The following is a 25606-nucleotide window of genomic DNA, read 5'->3' as shown; positions in this document are numbered from 1 at the left end:
TATATAGTTATACAGTAGTTTATTACTGTATACAGTAGTATTAACAGCATCACAATAAATTGCTATCATCATGTGGACATTTTTGTGCTGGAGAAGAATGCACATTGTCCTATATTTGGCCATGCAAGAACTTGGCCTTGACTGTTCCCTGTAAATCTCAGCAAGGTTAATGGCAATCAGATGTGATTACTTTATTACGTCAATGGAGTGTGTCATCCTACTGTAGTCCCTGCTGTAAATATAAAGCTCTGATAAAGTAGTTCAGAAATAACATTGCAGGTATTTCCCAGAAAACAAGTGATTGTTTATAATTAATGCCATATTTTATTTCTTTCACAGAAACACTTGCATGTCATGGCCTTTTCTCTACGACCATTCTGCTGGTGTTCAGAACTATGGGAAGAAAGACATTCACGTGCATGTAGTACTAGTTAACAGACTAAACGGTACCTCCCTTTGCAAATAAGAAATATAAAAAAAATGTACAAATTGACATACTGGGCAAATGTGAGAAAGACAAAGGCAAGACATTTCTCAGCTTTTAAAGAATAAAGAGACCTAAATAGACACTTTCAGTTTCTATAAATGAAACAGACTGGTTGGTAACTGTTAAAGGCTGGATTATGTACACTGTTAAAGTATAGAGAACTATTATTATTGTCTAACTGTACACAGATAAAAAAAACATTTTTTTTTGTTTAAATTGGCTCGCATTAGCTGAATAACTTTCTGTTAAGATAAACACTTTCTAAACACTTCTTAAAATCTCCATGTCATCTCCACATTCATTGTTTAACATCTTCATCGTAACCATACAATCATGTGCCACCCTTCAAAATCATGTTTGATAGTGCCAATACTTAACTGACACCACCTCTTCCACAAATGTGATCTGGATGTGGGTTCTGTGAATTTAGAGTTGAAGTGCTCACTTTGGTTGGGTACTTCCCTTGTCACAGAGGCAGAAACACATCAGCATGGGCCATTTGAAACGAAATCCTTCAATGACCTTCTCCATTCATTCATCCCTCAACTTACCACCAAGAAGGAAATGTACTTTTCCTTATTCTCCTAACCTGCCTACAGCGAGCTGAGAACATTCGATTAATCAAAACCAGTAACCCTCTGTTAATATCACATTTTTTGAGGACACAAATGTTTTATGAAAGAAGCTTTCACTCATGGAAAAGAGCAAAACTACGGTTAGAGAATTACAGAAACTTCCATTTCTTTCACTCCCTTATTCTTTGGGGAATGCTATCGGCCAGCACAAGCATGGCCTTCCAGCCAGAGTTTAGACCCCTGCGGTCTTCATACTGTATGCACAACTATCCTTTACAAGCCATTAGGGTTGAATTGATAGCACTAAGTGCTGCCTTGAGCACAGACTGTGCTGCTGGAGGATATGGGCAGGGCAAAAGGACTCTCAGCGCTAAAGCAGCAGTCTGTAGACTCAGCCATCTCTCCCTCTTTTTCACAGATGGCAGTCATTGGCCCACTGGGAATGCGGCTACGGCTGTTGTACCGGCTGCTGGCTGCAGAAGGTGGTGTGCGTGAACGGCCCATATTTTAGGGTTGTAAGACGGGGCAAGGCTCCCTCCGTACGTGCCCACTCTTCATGTGCTCTCCTGCTGCTTGTCGGAGAGGTGCACAGTCCGTCAGATTGTGTATGCTCTGAATTAGCCTTCTTAAGAAAACGAGGGTCTGTGCATTTGAGAATCTCAGCGGCTGACATGCGGAAGCTGGACTCTGAACGGCTGCCCTTCTTGAGAAGCAAAGCTTTAAAATTGTCATTGCTTGTGGATGAGCGCCGCAGGTTGCGCTGGACGGAGCCAGTCTGACGTGGCAAGGACGTTAGGCTGGGGCAAGAGCCTGTTGGAGTGACAGGTGGGGAAGGGAGGAAGTTACGGCAGCGTTCCTCTTCAGAGTCGCCACGGCCCAGGACCTTCCTCTTTGACCTGTGAATTAACAAACAGCAGGACAGGTTCTCAGGTCAGCCTTTGGCATGGTTACTGTATGTCTTGCTGTTGATACCATGAGTGTCAAATTTCCATGTGTAGCATTTTTCATGTATAAAAAACTGGAAGAGCGACTGTCATTTGTTATAGGACTGTATAATGATACCTCTCTCTGCTTATTTAGAAGGGATTCAACATTATAATGAATTTTAGGTTTGAAGATTATCAGTTTTGAATGTTATCAGATACCAGTTTACTATGCACAGAAAATTAGTTTTGCATAGCTTGACAAATGTGGATTTAAACAGTTTTAGGGGGTGAGACTATAGATTTTATTCCAATGGCAGATAAAGGGAGTACTTGGGAGACCTGTTTGAAAACAGTCATTTTCACAATTCAGATGATAGAACGTGTGCATTTAATGTTTAAAGATTAAAAAGAAAGATACTACTGTTTAGTAGATACTACTACTTTATTGCATTATGATAAATATTTTTTGTATTCTGTTATACCCCTAGGAAATAAATTTGCATTCAAATACTTCCACATCTATCGCTACGATTCCTTAAGATTCAGGACATCATTTTTCCTAAGGCTGTTTAATCTGAGAACTTGGATATGTACTCATTCTGTGCATTAACTTTTGATTGACACAAATTAATAATGAAAAAAACTTCAAAGAACATTGCATAAAATAAAATGTGCTTTTTATTTCTGTCCTAAAACACTATGACAGTCATACCAGGATACTCTTCCCAGCTCTGTTTGCTTACTTTCAGGTTGGTTGAAATACACATTCCATTTAACTTTTAACCTAACAAAAGGTGTGACACCACAATACAAACACTGTGAAGCAGAGTTTGGGGATTAGAGAGGGCAAAAAAGGGGATAATCCATTCTTACTGGAGCTACTGGATTATGAGTGTAATCTGACCCTAGCCAAACTACAGGGAAACAACACCAGCCAACGACTTGATTACTTGCCAGTCCAATCCACACCTGTAATTGGATGTTCATGTTCTGTCTACGTAGACTGCTCCAGATGACACGTTCAGACAAATGATTCAACACAAATACATGAATACATGACACAACTTTAATAACATTAAAATTGAATGTTAAAAAAATTCCAGCTCTTCATAAAAATCGGTATAATAAAGGTTGTTCAGGCTATCCAAAATACCAAGCTCATAGATATTATAAGTTAATAATATTTCAATAAAAAGAGATACTAAAAGGCATTCTATAGAACTTTGATTCACCACCCAAACAATTTAATTTAAAAAAGTGTTTGTATAAAATAAAAAAGATCTAAATTAATTAATTATTTCTTAAAATATATATTGTATTATTAAATGTATTATAAAAGTATTATTATTAATTTCCTATTGATTCTGATGAGAGAATGAATAGCTTCACAGACTGATTCATCTGTTGTCGTCAGGGTTGTGCACCATTAAATATTAGTTTGCATTTAAAGAAGTATTACATTTTAATTAAAATGTAATAATTTAATTGAAATTTTGTCTAATATGAGAAAAAAAAAAAAATAGTTAAGTCCTCTTCCTGTAATTATTAGCCAGTTCTGAAATTCAGAATTTTGCTCAACCCTGTTTATTAGACAAAAACAAAGTTCTTTTTTGAGGATCTGTTCATTAATCTTCTTGAAATGAATTGGGACAACAGAACAAGTGAGGATTATATTCTGATACTTCCTGAATAAACTATGGCTGGTGTTTATACAGGTTTAATGCAAATGTATAAAACTTTCCTTCATTCTAAGTAGTCCAAGAAAAACATAACGAACATTAAGCTTATATATATATATATATATATATATATATATATATATATATATATATATATATATATATATATATATATATATATATAGATAGATATAGATATAGATATATATATATAGATAGATATAGATATATATATATATATATATATATATATATATATATATATATATATATATATATATATATATATATAGATAGATACGCACATAAGGTAAATTATCCATTGTGATCATACATACATGTCTTTTTAAGCAAAGCCTACAGACGTTTTTAATGATTATATTTATCAAAATAACTTTTCTACTTATCCATAATTCAGGCTTTACTGACTAAATAAATGAAAACATCACATTACCTATGAATGGCAGCAAAAAGGTCCTCTGTAGTACGTGGACGAACAGGCGTCACCATCTCCTCCACAGCCTCTCCGTTAGTGTTAACGCTAGATGCGCTTTCAGTGCTCGAGTCAAACACAGCACCTACAACCCACACATAGACATTCAGCTTACCTCTCAAAGTGAGAAGAAACAATGGAGACTGAGCCTACACTGACTGAAAATCAGAAAGGAGCAAAACCAATGTGGCAACAGACATTTTCTGCTTTTAAATTATTCACACTCCTTTGGTAGTCCTGCTGTTGTGCAATAACTGCACTTTAGTGAGCACTGCAGAGGCTTGAGAATATTATAGTCTAAACCCGCTAACCATCACACACTCAAGGGCACTCATTCAACTTTCTTAGCTCATTCAAGGGTAACTAGTTATGTAACAGATAAAAGATTCATAAAGTTGTAGTCAATCCTGCAGCATGTAAAACAGGACCTGTGTCGATGGTAATGAAGAACATCCACAGTAACTTTACTCACAAGGGGGGATTATTAGGAGGATTGGAGATGTGTTAATAGAAGTATATTAAACCAATTTACTTTTTTGGGAGGAAGAAAGTGATAATTATCATTGAGGCTATGAAATGCAGAGTGCTTTTTGATCCATAACATAATAAAAAAAAATATTATCTTGTAATTAATTCAAACAAAAAATGCAGCTTTGCAGATGGATGTAAAGCTGATGGTAAATTCAAAATGCATGATCAAACAACACAATCATTTGTTCTGCACACTAGAGTGATCTTCCACACACACTTTCACTCTTTTGGGCAAGTAATAAAAAGTCCCTTACCATTTTCCTCATGTTCATCCTCTTTAAAGCTGATGGATCCTGAGCTGCTGCTTGAACCATCATCTGATGTACATTTATCATCACAGAGTCCAAAGTCTTTATCACTCAGGCCGAGGTCATGCTCATTAAGAACGAGCTCTTGCAGACTGCTTGATGACAACTCACTGCTGAGAGATACTCTGCTTTTGACCACAGGGGTTGAAGAGTCTGAGTCACTCTCCTCCTCCACCTCAGAGTCTAAAGAAATTGCTTGCAAATTAACTGTGTTTGTTGTGCCATTCAGTTGGCCTGACTCAAGTGTCTTTTCTGCATCATGAACCTGTTGAAGCTGAGGTAGGTGCATAATGGGTGGTATAATAAGGGAAAGATTGGGTTTCTTTGGTGATAAAGGAGGCTTGTGTTTCAGCTGACAACTTTGAGGAGAAGCTGAGGAGTGTGTGCATTGCAGAAGCTCTTGGGAAGATAAAACTGGAGATGTCTCAGAAAGGTGCACTGAAACATTCTGCCCAGTATTTCTGATATGTTCATCTGGGCCAGGAGGTAAAGAACCAGTTGGTACCTCAGGGAAATCTTTTATACATTTGTTCACTAAATATTCATGTTCAGATGTATTCATAACATTTTTGGACTGAATAACACAAATTGCAGTCACAGTTTGCTCTGTAGTCTCGCTTTCCAGTGACTTTCCTGAGTTTGTTTCAGAATGCTTGTGTGCTTGGTCTTCAAAATCATCAAAACTGACTGCTGTAAAAATATCTTCTATTTGCTTGAGCTTCACAGGTTGTAGCTGCACCATCTGAAGAGCTTTGGCAGTAATTATTGGTCTCTGAGTCTTTTCTTGCTCTCCAGTGTGGCTGATGTTTAGTGCTTTTTCAATTTCCACAGCCTCTTTAGGTGTAAGACATTTCTCTGTGTTCAAAATGGCTGCTGTTTGAAGACTCATCTCAGGTAACGGTGGAGGAGGTGGAGGAGATAGAATGAACAGTGAAGGTTTGGGAGGAAGTAGTGAAGGAGGTGGAGGACTATTCGTACCTTCATTTCTTGACAGAGATTCAAAAACCTTTGGTGGGGAAGGGGGGAAATCAATACAGTCACACTTTTCAGATGTTGTGGATGAATCTGAAAGTGAATTATGTCTTTCTTCCAAGTCAGGTAGAAGAGGAAGAAATGGGGTTGAGTCTACTGTAGCTGCTGTTGGAGAGCAGGAAGCAGGCCTGGTTGATTCACATGATGTAATGGTCATGTCAGGTAGAGGTGGAGGTAGTGGTATGTTTCTGGTGGAATCTGAGGTGTTAGAGGACAAGGATGTAGAGGAGGACGACACAGAGGACCGCAGGGAGGACTTTCTTTCGGGCACTTTGGGTTTTGGCCTCCCTGCAGGAGATTTTGCTCTTATTAAAGATGTAACTGGGGTGCCTGTAGTTGGAGTGTTGGACTGACTTGAATAACCACTTGATGGTGACGTCAGACGATGAACCTTGTCAGGTGATGAGGGCAGTTTTGACTCAATCCCACTACTGTTGCCGGGGGACGATAGAAATCCGATGTTGTAGGATGCATTGTCCATGATTACTTGATTTTCCTCAGCACTTGCAGATCTTGTGATGTGGGAGGAGAGACCCTGGTCAGACTGTGGACCTTGGTAATCCATGTAGGAGTCCCACGACTCTGCATAGTCTGAGCGCTGACTGCTGCAATCACTGTGTGTGGGTGTGACCGGACAAACAGAAGCTGGTGCAGACATCCCACTGCTTGCTGCACTTGTGGAGCTCTGGCTTCTGGGTCGGAGTAACCAAGGGTCTTCAAACCCACTGCAGGATGCCTGTTCAGAGCAAGTTGCACTATGAGTTTTCAGGTTAAGCTCTAAGGACTGCTGGAGGCTGCAGATCAACTGCTCACTAAGGACTGAGCCATTTTGGTAAGACTTCCTCTGAGGTTTGCGCCTTAAGGAATCAGTCCTGGCTGGAGGGAGTGGGGGCTTCTTGGCTTTCCGCAGGGAAATGCTTCGAGTCAGGGAGCGGTTGCTGTGAAGACTTGCATGATCCCCTTGACTGTGGTGGTCCTTGCATTCATACAAACTGTGCTTTGCATCTACTGCTTTATTGATGGAGCCATGACTATGTGACTTTAAACCAGAGTCCAGGCGCATGGAGGTGTAGTAACCTTCGGTGTCAACAGAGAACAATGAGCTTGAGTCTGTCTTGCTGGGAGAATGTTCCTCACTGTGGTATTTATGGCTGACAGGTGAGGAGCAACTTGAGGTGACACTGTCCTTCGGAGATAATTCACATGTCCACTGGTCAGTGGTTAGAGTGCTGCAGCTTTGTTTGCTGCTCTCTGAGAAGTTGGAATCCCTGCGGACACAATTATGACTGCCGCAGTTTCTGCAATCAAGTGTGCTGCACTGTGACTCAGTCTCTGTATGGATCCCTGAACAGAGGGAGGTTGTGGATTCATAACAAGAGGAGACAGCCGACAACGAGGCATCAGCAGTATTAAGCAACTGGGCTGAAGAATGAGTTGATTGCATCTGGTTATCCTCTGTCCTTCTGTGTCCGTAAGAAATAGAATTCTGTAGTGCACCACTGAGACTGAACAAGCTTGGGCTATTATTTTGGTCAGAGCCTTTGTAATTTGGATTTTCAGCAAGCTTGGGACTGTTTAATGTACTGCTTCTGGAATCGGACAGCATATGCAGTGATGATGAGGAACCATGCTGAATGTCAAACTGGTAGGACAAGGAGCTTGTAGAGCCAGAACTCATCCTGTAGGGGGCGCTGTTGTACTGTGGTTCACAGTGTTGATGCGGGATGTGAGAACCTTGTCGTGGCAAACTGTGAAAGCTCTGACCACTGTCATTAAGCTGAGTGTAGCTAATTCCATTACAGTCACTCATGGTGGAAATGCTGCTTGAAGAGGAGACGCTGGTCATTTGGGAAGCAGTTCCATGGCCTTTTTGTGCTCTGATTCTACGTACTGAGGGAGGAACAATCTTTACCTCTTCTGTTTGGCAGCTGGAGTCACGGGTGTCTGAGCGTCTCAGGGTGGAGTTTACAGTTCCCACTCGACTGAGGGTGGAGTAGTGATCTGCCACACACATTGAGTCAATTCTGTCATCTTGTACTTTAATTGCTGTAAAATAAATAAGAAATTATAATTATAGATATAAGGTGTTTGTTTGCACTTGATTGTCTTTCTCAATGATTTAATGTATATACTTTTTAAAAAACGACTGTAGTTAAAATATAGTAAATAAATATACGGAATATAGTATAATATAAAAATAATCAGTAATTCAGCATAATTAGTAATTCAGCAATTTTATCTATATTTTGCATTAACATGGCAGTCAACATGGACTACACCAACACCTAGTGACATAAATACAATATCATGCTGAAAAAGAAAACTTTTTTAATTACCAATGCCATTGCACAAATGCTATATTAGCAGTCAGATCAATGCATTTCCACCAACAAAAATGTCCAATAATGGGTCATGGCAGTCCCAAGGAGGTGACACTCAATATAAAATAGACTAATGATATGACTGGACAGGTTTATGGTGTGGGGACATACAGTATATTTATTTTATTAAAGTACTCGTATATAACGTTTTATTACTGAATGCTAAAAAATTACTGAGTGCACCTTTAAAATGTTTGAGAGGGGTGCAAAGTACTATGTATGACTGCAACAATGAATATGAATCATACCTAGTTCAGTTTGGATGCTATCGAGAACTCCTGTTATTGTCTTTCTTCTTTGCACCCTCTTGGGTCTTCGTATTATGGTATCAGTGTTTGCTGCAGAGCGACGGAGACTGGCCTGACGGTCAAAGTTCTCACCTAAAGATGTCAAAATAATAAAAAAACGTTGCTTATTAATGGCGTGCCTCGTTCTAAGTCTGGCCACAAGACCACACTGCAGTTAGGGATGCACGTAATATCACCAAACAAAATGCATGATATCTATAAATACAGACAGATTTCTTTTAATGTATTAGTTTTGTCCATATTGGATATATATATATATATATATATATATATATATATATATATATATATATATATATATATATATTGAAGTATATATATATATATATCCAATATGATATATATATATAAAGGTATATATTAAGTACCTGTAATGTCGATGGGAATGATAGCAGTGGCCACCGACTGGGCCTGTAGTCTCATCTTCTCCTCAGGAGTGGGCAAAGGTAGACAACTGGTCCAGCTTCTCTGGATGTCCGGGTCATGTTCCAGCAGAGGGGTCTGAGGCGGCATCGAGTACACAAGCTTCTCCTCTTCATTAGATGACTCTGAAGCCTGGACACAACACAAACAGACTGATTTAATGAGGTCGGGCTTTGGTGAATGATAGCCTGGCCAATGCCCAGTGAAAGGCATTGTCTGATATTTCGTCATTTCTACTGATAATTCACTTAAGTGCTTCCATAAGCCAAGTAAAAAAATACTCTTGGAGTGCATTTCCATCCAGTAACATCGGGTGAAGGAAATATTTCTCTGAGCAATAAGCCCAGGGGAGCCCTGAATAGAGGAGAGCTACTCTCTAAATTATTAATGATAATTTGAGATCAGTGTTACAGTCAGTGTATTCAACCATAATGTGTCTCGATTCTCTTTTATTTTTTTTAATATTTTACTTTTTTGGCAAAAAGACAAATTTGATTCTTTTGTTCTGCTTTGCATACTCAGTTTTTTTTAATTTGCAAGATTGCTTGAGGGAAATCCACAATCTAATTATGTATCAATGTCTAATTTGTGTAATCTACAATACTCAGTGTCCTGACCTGTCACTAGTAGGTTTTCTATGAAGATGCTATAAGGACGTTAGGATTTAAAACCACCCTTCACAAAGCACAGCGCTACCACTGACTAGAAACTACAGCAAGAGCTGTACCTTTCTTTTCCAAGATCTCAAATGACAGCAGAGAGAGAGGCAAGACTGTGATAGGCAGTCTAGGACTTTAAACCGCTTGGTGAGAGGAAAGAAAAATTGAAAATAAAAGAACAAAACAACATCAAGTGAAGTGAGACATTACCTTTATTGAGGATTACAGAATGTGAAACAAATATTTTCTAGTTCTACTGATTTATAATAGTGCTGGACTTCACTGCTAGCATGCATATAGCCACTAGTGGGCAGTGCAAAACAAGTGACCCAAATCATGTGTTCATTTCAAGTATTTAGGAAAAATAGCCTTTGTCCAGTTTCATGAATATATAAGCATTTAATAGATTTTATTATAATACAATATAATAGTTCATCAACAGGATTTGGGTTATAATGTAGTGAAATTGATTATACATTGCATGACATACTGCATAGCCAAACAAAATAAAAGTTTTTCTTTCTTTTTTTTCTAGCAACAGCATGTATTATATGAATGTAAATATAAATATTGTGTTAGGTTTACCTTCTTTTTCTTCTCTGTCTTCTCCTCATCCAGGTGCACATTTTCACAAAGGCTGGTTGCAGAGAATGCAGGGCTTTGGGAGTAGCACTGGGAACTGTGGATTCCATCTCTCCTGAGCTTGTCGCACTCTGGAGAGGTAAACATAACCATCCAATCAAATAACAATTTGGGGTGTTAATGAGTATGTAAAGACTATTAAACACAGATCACAGGCCTATAGCAAGTATTTAAACATCAATTCATGGTTCAATGTTGTGCACAGGCAGTCCAAAGAAATACTTATTCCCTTCAGGCAGAAATCACCCTGTGGAAAACTACATGAAGCAATAAAAACCAAAGGTAAAAAAAAAAAACAATACTCTTAGAAAAACACATGTTCTATAAGTGGAAGGACTGATCAACAGAATTTAATGAAATTTAATGAGGAATGAAATGCATAACTGTTTTTGAGAACGAATGAGAATGATCCTGATAAGCACACTGCAGAGAAGAGATTTCACATAAAGTCTAATGACTCTTGTATCACACTCAGCAAATTACTGAACAACTGCAGAGCCACAGTGTCCTTTTGCCCTCAGTGTAGAGAGGGCAATTACAGAATGAAAGACAGTGGTCTTATCCTCTGGGAATGAAAGAATGATAGATAGTAAGAGTGATACATAGATAGATTTCTGTCACTAATACCTGCAGACAAATAAAAGAGTAGTGTCTATTTTTACTGTAGTTCAACCTGAAAATGTCAGAGCTGACTGTTGGGTTATGGATGGCCTGCAGAGAGGGGGTCTCCACCTCCACCTAATGCCAGTGACATATCTATTTCTTTCAGCTGATCACCTCCTCTGGCACCTTCACAATGAATGCCTGCTGAGAAACACTATTAGCTATTCTCTCTCTCCCTTTCTCTCTCTCTCTCTCTTTTTCTCGTTTGTCTTTTTGCAGAGCTCAATGTAATCACGTGATTGTTCTGCAGTAACTCATGATAAGACTTTGCACCTTATCCAGCGTAGCTTGCAGTTTGCACAAAATGCACAATATCTCAGCTGTTTACTGTCTTATAATCTATAAAATGTAAGCAAAGCAAAGCTTCAGTCCTACATCCGCTTTCTGTGTTTTCACTTAAGTAGGCCTAGTGAGAAAAACGGATAATTTTTTTATGGCAAACAAATCCCATTTCAGTCAACTACATGCTGTAAATAAATATGAATCCAATGTAAAACTGTCTGCTAAACATAAGAATCTGAGTTAAAGATATTAATAATGCACAGAGGATGTTAATAACCTTATATGTATACTCCATATGGCAATAACCAGGTGAATAGACAGTTCAGTAACGCAAACCTGCAATGTCAGCAAGCCTGCAAACAACACATATATGCTAGTAGAAACAGCTTGGCCTGCATTCTTAATGTGTATTCATATATATGTCTTACACATATGCTGGACAGAGGCAAGAAGCTAATTTAGATCAGGTGAATTTTAAAGCACAGCGAATCATCACTAAAACCAGAAATAAGCTTTGTGTTTCTCATGCTGCATATAATCAGAAGCACTTTATTGCAGAATATAAGAGTGTTGGTGTATTTAAGGAGGCTTATAATCATACTTCACAGCATGCTAATCAGTAAAAACTCTACTGGTGTCAATAATTATAATTAGCTATGCATTTTGAGCTGTGATTAGCGAGTAGAGGCTAATACAGGTTAATATGTTAGTAGCTAAAAGAGTGAAGGGTAGACAAAGAGTGAGACCGAGAGCATGTGTGAGGGATTTAATCCTTAAGAGGACTTTTCACTTTACCTCTTTCTGAAAGCAGCTTCGTCACCCATCCAAGAAGGGGTTAACGGAATAATTCAGGCAAAAATGTAAGTTCTGCAATCATTTATACACCTTTAAGTCATTACAAAGCGGTATGACTTTCCTCTGTTGTATGAACATCTAGCAAAACATCTCATTTTGTGTTAATCAAAGGAAGAATCATTGAAAGGAAGAATGTTTTACAGATTTGTAATGGCATGAGGGTGAAGGTATCAATGAATGATTAGTAACTGATTGTTGCAAGGTTACCAATCAGTTATCAAAATCTATATTGTCAATAAAAATTGATTGTTGTACAGCTGCAGTGACTGCAGTCGACTCTTAATTGCCACATTGTGATTCATAGAGTGAGAGGAAAAACATTCAAAAGATGTGATGTGGGCAGTCAATGAATGCAAATTAGATTAAATATATATACATATATATATAATTCACAATTTTAACAAATCGACAGAAAACAGCCATGACCCTGCCAAAGCTCACTGGGAAAAAGGGGAGAACAGACATTTGGTGTGCCACCTGCTCCCCCACTTGAGTCAAAACATCTCCCAAGCACACACTGGTATATTAGCATTCCAGAGCACCTCTGAGGACTAGTTATTAATGCAATAGAAAGGTCAAATGGAGAATTAAGGGGAGTCATCAAAGTAAAATGTATCTGGTTTCCATATACAGAGGAAAGTGATGTTGTTCACTGGTATAGGATAATATACCCAAGTGCAGCAGAAGGTCAAATGACAAGGACATATGCCATTAGGGTCTACTGAAGCTGGTTGGGGAAGGTTTTTTTAAATCCCTGTGGGGAGTGTATTGATACAAGGTAACATGAACCAAAAAACAGGCAAAGACACAAAACCAGGAAGATTCAGAAGCAGAGAGTGTAAAGTCGACAGAAAACATAATTCATGATCCATTTTACTTCCATTATGACAAATATTTTCAAGGGGAACTAATGGACATAGACCTGCTCATGAGCATGGTGGTACTTCATGGAATCCTTTGGTAATTGGTTCATATTTTTAACTAATATTTAAAACATCTCTCAAAAAGTGTGTCTAATTTTTTGGAGGACATGCTTTTGTTTTAAAGTATAATAAAGACAGTTTGTGGTCTGCGGTCCTGTGCAAGAAGTCAGATTGCATTTGAAAGTGAAAAATGACCATTTCCCGCCGACCCTCATTTTTAAAAAGGCTTTTTAGCCTGTACTTGGATGCTGAGAATCATGTTCAGCCCTTGAAATCAGATCAGTGTATCCTTACTGCTTCTTTTTCAAATGTATTGTTACTAGTATCAAAACCTCTATTAAATTAACATTAACTGGCAATAAGTTGGCTTTCAGAAGATGTTTGATGTTTCATTACAGTAGTCTAAAACAGTGAACAGTGTACAACAGTGTATATTTTGTATATCTTTATTAACACACTTGATTCAGATAATCAGCTCATCAGAACTTTTTTTTCACTTGCAGACATGTTTTTTTTTTGGAGATCACAGATGAAAGCCCAAAATCTGAGAACAATCTGTTCTCCTTCATGTGAGTGACATTCACATTGTGTGTATTATCAAGTGTCTGTGTGAAGCACCAATGCATTGGGTATGCCTGGGAAATATTTAGCAGGCTAAATATCTGGACCTGTCTGCAAGTGTTGCATTGTGAAAAGTGTTTTGGTTGGAGATGACATCGGTGACAACCTAAAGCTACAGCCAGTTAGATACAGGACAATGCGTTTATGCATGTATCTTGTGTATCCGTTTTGTAAAAGAGACAGAATTGTCTGGGATTCTTCCTAGTGAAATACTGCGTAGTGTATAACCCCCAGTCATTGATCCATCATGTAATGTGCAATCCACAGCAACTTTATGATACCCAAACAGCCTTGATCTGACAACCATGTAGTATATGAGTGGCATAAAAGAGACATACAAGATGTGCAGTGCTATGGGTCTGCAGGACCAGGATTACAAAACACTTTTGTAATTTGGTGGAATTGAAGCAGGGTTATAACATTTGCATCCCAGGCAGTATACTGTCAAAAATACTCTGCTTCATTACAGGGTAAAATGGTTGTGCAAGGGAACTTTCTGCACAGTGGTAATGTTATCTTCATTATAATGCTCAGTGGGTCTGTAACAGAGAAATCACATATTCTTCTGCAAGGCATTTTGTATTTGCTGATTATATGAAGCAATTATGCTGAATCTTCTAATCTTCTAATGAATCTCTGCTTGTACTGTTGAGATTATAATTGTGTTTTGCATTTTTTTTTTTTAAGTGAAAAAGTAGTGTTGTTCTTGTCTCTGACCTCTGAGGACTGTTTTCAGGTTGACTTTGGCCTGACGGTGAAGGTCCTCGACGCAGGCTGGTCTGGATCCTGGGAGGAAGACATTCTCCTGTTGGTGCCAGGGGGCTGTGTAGTGCACCGACCACTTGCTCTCCTCATCTAAACTGGACACCGCTATAAGAAACAAGGACACATTACATTTCCACATGTTTAAAGGAAGAAGGTCAGTGGTTTCTGTAAACGTGCATTGCAGCTGCTTAGGTTTAGACTGATGAAAATTGTATATATGCCAAATTAAAGTGCACTAAACTTTTGTGTTACCCTACCCAGCTTTGACTAGAAATGAGCTTCCATTTATTGTCCAGGTTGGTTTATTCTCATTAGACTATGGGCAGGAAGTTCTTTGTAGGGAAGGTGCAATAGTTGACCATGAAAATGTTGGTTCATTATATGTGACCAGAAATGTGCGTCCTTTCAATGTAAAAACCTGAGTAACACTGTCTTTTAGGTCTATTTAGGGGTGCATGTACCGTACAGGTACCTTTGTGATAATATTGATATTTGATATTTAGATTTACATATAAATTACCTTTGACATCATTTAACACTCAAATTAACCTTCAAGAAATACTAATACATTAGTATTCAGCCTTCATATTTTCATTTATAATTTTGCCTAAGTTCAATTAATTACCATTTAATTATTTTGTTTCTTTTTTGTGTCTTTATTTTCTTATATACTATACATAAAACAGTACAATTATATTATATTACTACAGTTGTAATACAACAAATTAGTTACTGTCTTATTGGTATTAGTCAAAATTGTAAGATAAGTTTTAGTTTTAATCAACTCAATCCAGATGTCAGTATGAGGAGATATAATTCAGACAGAAAGAACAGATGAAAAAATGTACGAGGGGCTGGACCAATCTAACACTTCTGCACCACTGCGTCCAAAGACACTGAAGACATACTTGTCTCTGGCTGGTGCCTTGACAACCCACATTAAACAATCGATTATACCAAGGCCCTCTGGGTAAGATTAACCAGGTCAGTCTTATCAATGCGTTTTTTCCATACAAAATGTATGTCAGTGATTAGAGTTTCCTCGAGTGCAAGAGTTCATAAGAGAGTACTAGGTCATGAGCTCAAAACACATGACGGTAGGATTCACTAGTCTACCAAAACATCAATGGCTCTGTTGTAAAATATCCTAAGGCTTCAAAATTTAAATGTGTAAACAAGTGCAGTACAGATGTAATCTAAACTTAGATGTGCATTTACAACCTGTATCAATATTGAGTTTTTATAGTCATTAACTGTGTATAATAATCTACCATCATCTCATACCAAACCAATAATTCATTTCAAAAGTAAAAAATAATAATATTGATATATTTGTATAATTATTACATATAATTAAAATATTCATAATATATAATTTAAATGATAAATATCTTATTAATATAGAAATTAATGAATTTACACACGCGCGCACACACACACACACACATGTGCATATATACATATAATCTGAATCATTTGGTTAACACTTAAGGAAAGATATTTAAAAAATGAACGAAACAGTGCATCTGAGCATTACACCACCAATAAAATGCACTTAAACTTGCAGAACAAGGTCACTATAAGGAGATCAGTGCCATGCTATAAAAGGAAACTCACAAACAAATGTAGCACAGTGCTCCGGATCAGATGCATGCAACCCACAGCAGCAGTGATGAATAACCCCACACCCCAAACTACTTCAGTCTACTTGACCTTGAGCTACACAAGCAATAAGATAAACCTGAACGGGCACATTACATGATGAGAGGAGCTTACCCTTCTTTTTGAAGTACTTAATGACAGATTTAAGAGTGGTCGCGATGAACACCATTGTGATGGGTGATCGATCCTCTGAGAGATGTGCGCGTAAGGATGTATTAGTCTACCATCGGAGAAAGTGAGTGTGAGAAAGAGAAAGGAGGGAACACCAGCCACTAACCATACAACACTCTCTCTCTTTACTCATTTTACGCTGACTGGCACAGCATTCAACACTCCCCCTCCTCTTCTATCTCTCTCTCACTTTCTCTCTTACTCTCTCTCACACACATTAGCCCACCCCAGAGGATATTCAGTTGCTGTTTGAGTTGTTCTCTCACTCTCTCTCTGCATCCACCTTCCTCTCTCATCAATTGTGTGTCTCTCCTCCCCTCATGTCTCAAGCTATAGAGCATGTCTCTCTGTCGCATTGCATAGGTTTAAGTCTCTCTCACCTTTCCTTTACAGCTGTGGAGGTATAACCAACTTGGATCTGTGCCATTGACTATGGATCACTGACAATCAGCCTATTGTGTTTCTCTACACCGCTGCAGCCCTGCCACTCCTCCTTTCACTCTTTCTTTTTCTTTTGAGCTGGGGGGCCCAGGACGAGTTTGAAAAGGATCTTAGAACATTCAGCAGAGATTAAGGTGGTGGTCACCCACCAGGCTCCTATTTAGGGGCTCACTGCTGCAGTATTTCATTAGTGTCGAAGCAAGTGTTATTTTTCTTCCTCGCTCTCCTTTTCCCCCCCCCCCCCTTTCTAATAAACTGTGAATGGCCATTCAGCATTTTAAGGTTACACATAAGGTTGGTCAGAAGTGAATTTAAACCTTCAAGCTGAGTTTCTTGAGAAAAGGACATTTAAATCTGATATTTACCAAGCCTGGAGTGCCAGTCAGTAGTGCTGTAAATGACAGCCCTCTGTTCATCAACGCACACTCACCTGACACACAGATGGCAATGATGCATTGACACTGATCCAACGTGGTTACCATCATATAGAGCGTGACGACCACTTAGTAGCACAGCAAATGTCGGTCCCTGATTTTATGCACTTTGAATAAGAACTGGATACAAAAATTTGAAGTATGCTGTAATAGTTTGTTAGAGCGATTTTACAGCAGTAGTAAAAATTTTAATTGCCCCTTCTCCACTTAAAAACAGATTTGGTAGACCCACTTGTCAAATTCTAATTTAATGATAGCTTTCCCAAATCGACCATTTAGATTTGGGGTGAATTTAAGTAAATATTGTGCAAGATGTATTTCTAAATTGCAGCTTTATGTACTTTTCATCTGTAACATTGGAACAAATTTAATGAATCTGGTTCCACTAAAAAAATTCTAGTTCTTGCAAACGGTGTGTTTAAAAGTCACAATGAAACATCTGAGTCAAACAGATTATTGAGAAAAAAACATCACATTTTTGTATACGTCACCAGGTCTGTTTCACCTGAAGATCGAAGAATGTTTTTTTGTTTTTTTTACTTTAATTTTCATGCTAATTTTAAAATGACCCTTCACTGTCTTTTAGGTGCAATTACATATTATTTAAAAAAAATATATATTATATATATACATATAAAAACTGACATCTCTGTTCCTTACACTTGTTGTAGCTACTGCTTCTTGAGCTGCTTTGTTTGTCTTTTTCCTGGTTGATGTTGTGTATTCCGTTGGCTTACCCTGGCTCAGCTAAAGGGCACACTAATAAGGAGATTGGGGTACAGCCCCCTAAAATGCAAAAAAACTTTCTGCCTGACTGAACCTATTGTATTTAGAGGTTTCCAGCACCACCAGTCCTGAAACACACATACTGTATATAAACAGAAAGAAGCTCTAGCACTCCTCCCCATGTCCCAGACAAATCATTAACTGAAGAAGACAAACTTATCCATGTAAAACAGCTGGAGGGTCAACATAAATGCCTATTAAACACTAGCCTGAAGAGATGAACAACAGCTAAATTAATAATCTTCACATAATACAGTATTGTTTTTCACTCACTTTTATACCCAAAGAACATATGGCAAATTGCATTTCTATAGAAGAAACATCTCTTAATGACTTGCACCGCTATACAAACCATAGTTCAGTTGGGATTTTAATGCTGATTCAATAGAGATGAATAGAACTATAATGAGACAGATTGGGGATTGTGAACAAAACTCCAGCAGTGTGTGGACTCCCTCAAAGACATTCAGCCATCGTGTGCCATTGTGTGAAAATGCCAGACAAACAGAAAAACGTAGTATACCATAAAAGACAGGAAGGAAAAGGAAGAAAGCACTTGAACTTTAATGAGGAATGGGTTCATAGACAGGGTTTGCTGCTCTGTATGTATAATGTATAAGGTATTAAAAACTAGCTCAAATGTGCAAGTGCATCATGCACTTTTTGTGTCTTTGTTTCTGGAGGGGAAATCTGTGGCAGTTCTGGCTTCCAGTTGATGTCCAAATGAAAGATAAGACAACTAAAAAACTTTTTTTTTCTCTTTATCCCTCATTTAATAGAAAGTTAGATTTTCATCCAATATACACTGGTTAGATGTTTCATAAAAATAAATATGTAAAATAAATAATTTATCATTTTTAGACATTGGTCCATCCCTACTTAAAATACATTTGCTGCATTTAACTTTTGCATTCTTTGCACTGAAGATCAGCAGAGCAAAATTCTCAGTATTTTTTTTTCTAAGTCACAAAGGATTTATTATTATTAACTATTAAATCTCCAATCAGAATCTTCCATCTTAATGTTTGTTCCATTTCCTCTGATTGAACAGTCTTAACAAATGCAAATAAATATTCAATGCAATCACTCTCATATTCATGTATTCGTAAGAGATATTAGTAGATGAAAAGGTTATACTGTTCTATGTCACCTTTAATCAAACAGCCATCACACCCCACAGCAAAAACATGGATGATTAGAGAGAATCCAAAAAAAGAGTCCCCTAGCAACAGTAGAGGAAAGAGAGGGTACTTCAGTGAGTGAGTGAGTCACGTGAGCCCACACCTGCACAACAGACTTTATCATTCGTCCTGCATGCTGTGTTTCACACAATGGACCCACTCAGTCCAGTGTCTGCAGTCACCGGGTTAACAGCCTTTGCCCTCATATCGCTGGTGAAAACAAACATGATTTACAAGTATAAATCAGAGGAGCTGTCAATATGTACTGATCACAATGTGAAATGCTGCTTACACAATGTATCGTAATCCAGATACTTCCTGAAACAGGTTTTATGAATCAGCTATGTCATCTAGTATCACATTATACAACGTACAGATGGACATTATATATAAAAAAAAATATACCATAATTCCCACTTGCTATAAGCAAATGACAGACAAGCGAACATTAATGATACTTTACCTGAAGCTTGTGGTTTATTGAGATGTGTGATTACTATATATATAAACATTCTTAAATCAAGATTACTTGAGAAGCAAAATGATTTAAGATATAAAGTTTTTTTATTTTTTATTAAGTTAATTGTTGCCTGTGGGGTCTGAAAAGTAATCTTGTTTTCCCTTTGAATTAAGTTTATTTTTCCGACCTCAGTAAAAGATTTATTTTCGAGCATATTATATTTGATAGATTTTTCAGGAAACCCAACTTGACATCTTAAGTCATTTTGATTCTATAGTAAATGTATCTTAATTTAGGAATGTTTAAACAAGATAAAATTTAAAGTAAGCAATTTTCAGGCAACAGACTTGCAATCACCCAGAGCACCCTAATAACTGCATAGGATTGCTCTGAAAACCTTTTTTTTTAAAGGCTTTTACAGTACATTTAAACTTACTGTTTTTCCTGTAAACTAGCTGATAACACACAGTCTCTCTTAAGTTATTGATTTATTACTGAATGGGTGACTATTTGCTAATTACACATAGCAATAAAATCACAACATTAAAAAGACTGTATGTTAAAACAGAGCTTGCATTGACATAAAATAAACATGGATATGCAAGAGAATCTGAGTCTGTATGAGGCTCAAGCTCTTTCTCAACAAAAGCCCATGTGCCTGACTCTTACATGACCTGGTTATGGTTACTAGGGTAGCTGTGTGTGAATTTGGTTAAAACAAATCCATCAAGGGTTTGCGAGGGCTCTACATCTTGGCTCAATTCTAAATCAACGATACCCACACACAATATGCCTGAGTGAGGCATTTTCAAAGGCACTTGAGGTGTTAATGCTTCTTAGTTTCTATTGAAAGCAATATGTGAACTGACTTACACTACAAGATTCAGACATTTGCTGCGTTGATCAAAGACGATATTATGTCATCGACTGAAGCAAAGAGGCTTTCTGTGGTCATTTGATAGCAAGAAGGTCAGCGTCACCTCGGCCCCTGCAGAGCCACAGATTCAGTTGTAGCTGTAAGCCAGTGAGGTCAGGACATTAGCTCAGAATGTGAAGAAAGATCTTGTGTCAGCACAAAACAGACCAGACTAATAAATGCGTAACTACAACATGCACTTAATATCAGATACCTAATCGGATAGAGATTTTTTGCATTAAATTGATCAAAAGTTGAAAGCAAACATTGTAAATGCCGTATAATTTTATTTTTCAAATATTATTAATATTATTATCATTATTAATACTATTTCAAATAAACACTGCTCTTTTGAACTTTCTTTTTGAAAAAGAATCCTGAAATAAAGTGTTTTCCACAAAGATCAGGGCCAGACATATATTTAAATAGATATTATATATTTAAATATAATTGTGAGAATTGCACAATATTTTAATGAGTTTTTAATCAAATAAATGCTGCCTTGGTTAGAATAAGAGTTTCTTTCAAAAACATAAAACCCCCAAAAAATCTTATACCAACATTTGCACATTTTTCTAAACACAAACATAACTTAAGCAACTTGATTTTATTTACATGCATTTATGATTTCTTGAAAGATATCTGACTTCACTCACGTTTCAACTTTACTTTGGTATATTAGCAATATACGATAAAGTTTGTATGTGTCCCAACCAGGACACATAAAGATAGACAGGAATATTAATCATTTAAGATAGACATTGATTCTTCTTTCTCTGATTCACAAATAGTGTGGTGAACAATATCTCTCCCTTGGACTAGAGAACAGTAAGGAGAAACAAACCTTCAGATTTCTAAGTGTGGAGTATTAAAATATCAGATGAGTCCCACCCAGACACAGGCCTGATAAATAATACAGCAGCCAGCCACTCTACTGTGTCTGCTCAAACATATGTGGCATATTGATCTGTAACATGTCTGACCCAGCATCAGCTCCAAAGTGTGCCATTATCTGTGTCAGAAAACTGGGCCAGTTCCAGCACAATGAGAAATACGATCCCCTACAGCACATCAGCAGAGACTCCTGAGCCCATATTGGGATTTGGGATTGTATTTTTAAAACCTGGCATAAAGAAAACTCTCTTCTGTTCTCATCTTATTGAGTACTGAATATGGTGGTGTACATATTTGTTTTACAATACTGCTGTATGTATTGCATACATTTGTTAGAGTTTTGTAGTGGACGCTTTTTAAGTGCCATGTTGGTAAGTCAAGTGTTGTAGATACCATGTGTGCAGACATGAAAGACAAGCGTTTTGGGACTTATTCCCAGACTGATCAACATTTTGATATCAGATGTTTTGCTTTTGAATTAATTTAATAGAAATTATACACACTTCTCAATTAGACTTCAAACAACCTATTTGTTTAGCTTAACACCCTCAGTTTCCATTTACTTTGTTGTAAGAGCAGAGGAAAACAATAGTATGAACAAACTGCAAAACTTCTCCATTTGTGTTCCACAGAAGAGAGGCGAGGGCGGGTAAATGCTTTATTTTGGGGTAAACTGAGGTCCCAGTCCTCTCAGATTCCTTTAGAAAAAATAATTATTATCATTCAAACTAAAAATAAATAATGAAACTGTGAATTGTAGCAGAATCTGCAATGTAAAATAATAGTGACATCTTGTGGCACTACATAGTATCTCAGCCTTTCATAAACTGACACTGGAGAGGGGAAGGGAGGGTCTCTTGGGAACTTGATGATGATGACAAAAAAAAAAATTAACACTAGGAAGTGCAGGTCTGTGCCCCGTTGTAGTGACATTCATTGAGAAAGAGGTGTGTGTTTATGAGTGAGATGTGTGTATACTTCCTTGAGCAGCTGTTTGTAGCACAAAGCCTGTTTGAAAGTAATTACACTAATTAGACCGCATTAGAAGTGTTTATCTCACCGTATGGACTGTAGGCCAACTTACTACTGTCCAACACTTCTGAAGAGCAGCTGAATGACTGCCTCAAACACAATCACAAAGCATTATTGTAATATTAATATTGATTGATTTTATAATGAATATTTACAGTCATATTTGGTATAATTTTTCTTTTCTTTTTGCTTTACTGGCAGTAGCATTTGAACGGTGTGAATGCCACAAGTTTGTGTAAAACCTAAAGATCATGTTCTCCAGCACGATTTGAGAATCAAAAATTACCCAAAGAGAATCAAGAACTGAATTTTGATGAGAGTGGACTGTAGGTCACATACGGTTTTTCGGAGACATCTGTCTGCACATCTGATGTAAGTGAAGGGAGCAGCTTGTCTGGTGGCTGGGATGAGATTTTAAAACAGCCCTAAGAAATCAGTTATATGTCGTCTGCCAAGAACCTTGAGGATTAGTCAACATAGTAAGGCCTAAACTAAAACTCTGCCCTAAACAAGCCTGTGCTAAGACTATGACTGCATATGAAAAATGATTAATATTACATGCAACATGTATACAAAGAGTATTAAGTTCTGGATTGGTCTTAAAAGTAACTTCAGATGCAGTGGGTTTAATCTGAGCAAATCGGCCCACTGGAAAATCAGATTTGTTTATGACAACATATTACGACATAAATTAAAATTTTTATAGTTTGTGAAATCACAAAAGCACACCAATTAATACAATTAAAACTGAAGATATAAAAGCAAATGAAAAATATTAGTAAGTACTATAATAGTATATAAATAACAGTCCTAAAATAAATGGCCTGATTCATGAACAAATCATTATTTTGAGTCAGATTGCTTGGATTTTTCTGTTGTATCGGCAAGCTTTAAAGTTTTTAGTTCTTATTCCTTGTAATCATCTGGAAAACAAGGGTCAGTATGTTACTCAACATATTTCCTTTTGTATTCCACAGAAGAAAGTCATACAGATTTAGAATGACATCAGAGTAAGTAAATGATGACAAATTTGCAGTTTACGGTGAAATATCCTTTAAAGACAGATAAAACCTAAACTGAAGGAACATCTCTTTGAATAATCCTCTATTCTCTTATGGAGCAGATTCTCTAGAAATCTCTCTTTAATTCAATAACACTTGCAGCTATTGTGTATCTCAGCACTAGACTTGTCGTGGCCTGCCACGTTCCAGACTTCAAACAGCATCCTTCAAACTGGGCAACACATTAAACTATACTTTAATCATTGCTCTTCAACTTTCGCCACCATAAACTTGTCAAAACCAATCAGAGTTTCAAAAGATCTATAGCTCTGAATTTTAACACCTGCTAATACTGCTAGCCATTCTTTGTTATGCCAACAGAAATTATAAAGTGAGATAATTCATCTTTGAGCACCAGCTTTTGCACTTAAGCTACATACAAGAGCAAACTAGATTTGAAGCGCTACCTTTCCAGTCGTGGCAGGACGGACTGAAGGTGTAGTTGGGCTGGCCCTGCAGTGGGACGCCCTTTCGAGCTGGTGGTCCCGCCCAGGGTTTGGGTGCCCATAGTGCATTTTGCTGCTGGTGAATTTTGGAGGTGAGAAGTCTGCGGCGAAGGCTGCCCTCCGTCTTAGGCTGGAGGTTCAGTTTGCGAGTATAAAGTGGAAGAAGTTCATCTTCGTCCTCATAGTAGGTCCTATTCCAGCATTTCCCAGCTGGTTCAGTAGAGAGGCAGTCCACGTATGCAATCATCCTGTGCTTGACAGAAGTCTCTCAGCTTAAGTCCAGTTTAGGACGTTCAACCACAGGTTCCCACATCCACCCTTTTCCTTTTAATCTCCACAGAGCCAGGAGAACTAGGCGTACAGAGAAACCTCCACAAGTCACTAATCATGCTGGAGTTGGACAACATTCCGCAGAAAGATCAGAAGGATCAAACACGAATCAGTGAAAACACATCTTTTGTTGTCCTCTCACTACCAACCTTAAGCTTTAGACGGAGAGAATGTGCAAGTTAACTTGCTTGTATAATCTGTAAACCAGGATTATCCTTTTATATCCAAGTGCTGCTGAAGGCAGGCTTTGCACTACAGATGGTCACCTGGGAAAACAATGCTGAACTAATTACAATTTTCTTTTCTTTTTACCTAAATGCTTAAAAAGTAGAGGGAGAAAAAGAAGAAGAATTGTATTTTTGTACTTTTCCCTTTGACCTCTACTGGAACTATAAATAATGTTTAAAGTGGCACAATATTTTACACACATTTATTTTTATTTAATTGATAGTCTATAATAAATAAAACCAAAATGGTCCATATCTTCTTGAAACCCACTTGAGTCACTTTCATAGCTGTTTGTTGCCATAGGATAAGTAGGACATGAGAATCAGAGAGGCATGCAGCGAGGGAGAGAAATATGATAAGAGCAACAGATAGTTGGACAGAAAGAGCATTGTAAAGTTATCTCTAGCAAATATTACTGTAGGAGTCAAGAAAATGAGTTGAGCCCCTGGATGGGTGACATAAATCTGGGACTGGAAAGATATCCTTCACCCAGCACTTTCTGTTTGCATAGACAAGCTGGATGTAATATAACTGTCCATTTCATTGTGATCAGGTCTGATTAAACTCCAATCCGGGGTCTAATCCAAACCCTTGAGCTCAATTCTTTGGATGACCGCCAAAGGCAGGAACTGGACCAGATGAGAATTCCAGCAAGCAGAAGCTGTCCTGCCAAGAGCTTAAACTTACATACAAGCACCCTGGCCCAAAGACAGCTTTTCACAGAAATACTATCACATCTGCATAAATCTAGGCTTATCATTTAACGTGCCTGGCAGCGAATGTTGAATATATGTCCGTTCTGTGTGCTGTGTAACATTTTATTGTAGTTTACCCAGTGATGTGGCCACTTTGAGAGTTTATAATGGAGCAGAAAAGTCAGAGTTTTCTAAGTCTCTTTCCCAGAAACATCTTTTGTTGCAAGCAGTGAAGTATGTGTTCGTGTGGTCATTGCTCACATGGTCTGCAAAGCATCTGGATTCACTTAATTAAATGAACAGTTAGGCATTTGTG

At 37.6% G+C, this 25606-nt stretch overlaps 1 protein-coding gene across 1 annotated transcript; it reads right to left on the bottom strand.

Annotated features, from left to right (window-relative positions):
- Positions 1–303: 303 nt before the first annotated feature.
- On the bottom strand, positions 304–24543 carry LOC113075933 (NHS-like protein 1). Its single transcript, XM_026248582.1, is given in 10 exon segments — positions 304–1563; positions 1565–1958; positions 4122–4245; positions 4946–8077; positions 8661–8792; positions 9089–9275; positions 9871–9945; positions 10388–10515; positions 14506–14658; positions 23999–24543. Coding segments are annotated over 10 exon segments (4809 nt in total). The 5' UTR covers positions 24285–24543; the 3' UTR covers positions 304–1365.
- Positions 24544–25606: the final 1063 nt, after the last annotated feature.

The sequence above is a fragment of the Carassius auratus genome, unplaced genomic scaffold (assembly GCF_003368295.1).
Source record: "Carassius auratus strain Wakin unplaced genomic scaffold, ASM336829v1 scaf_tig00018063, whole genome shotgun sequence".
NCBI classification, from domain to species: domain Eukaryota; kingdom Metazoa; phylum Chordata; class Actinopteri; order Cypriniformes; family Cyprinidae; genus Carassius; species Carassius auratus.
Note: the sequence above shows the minus strand (reverse complement) of the source record. Positions and strands in the feature narration are given on the sequence as shown.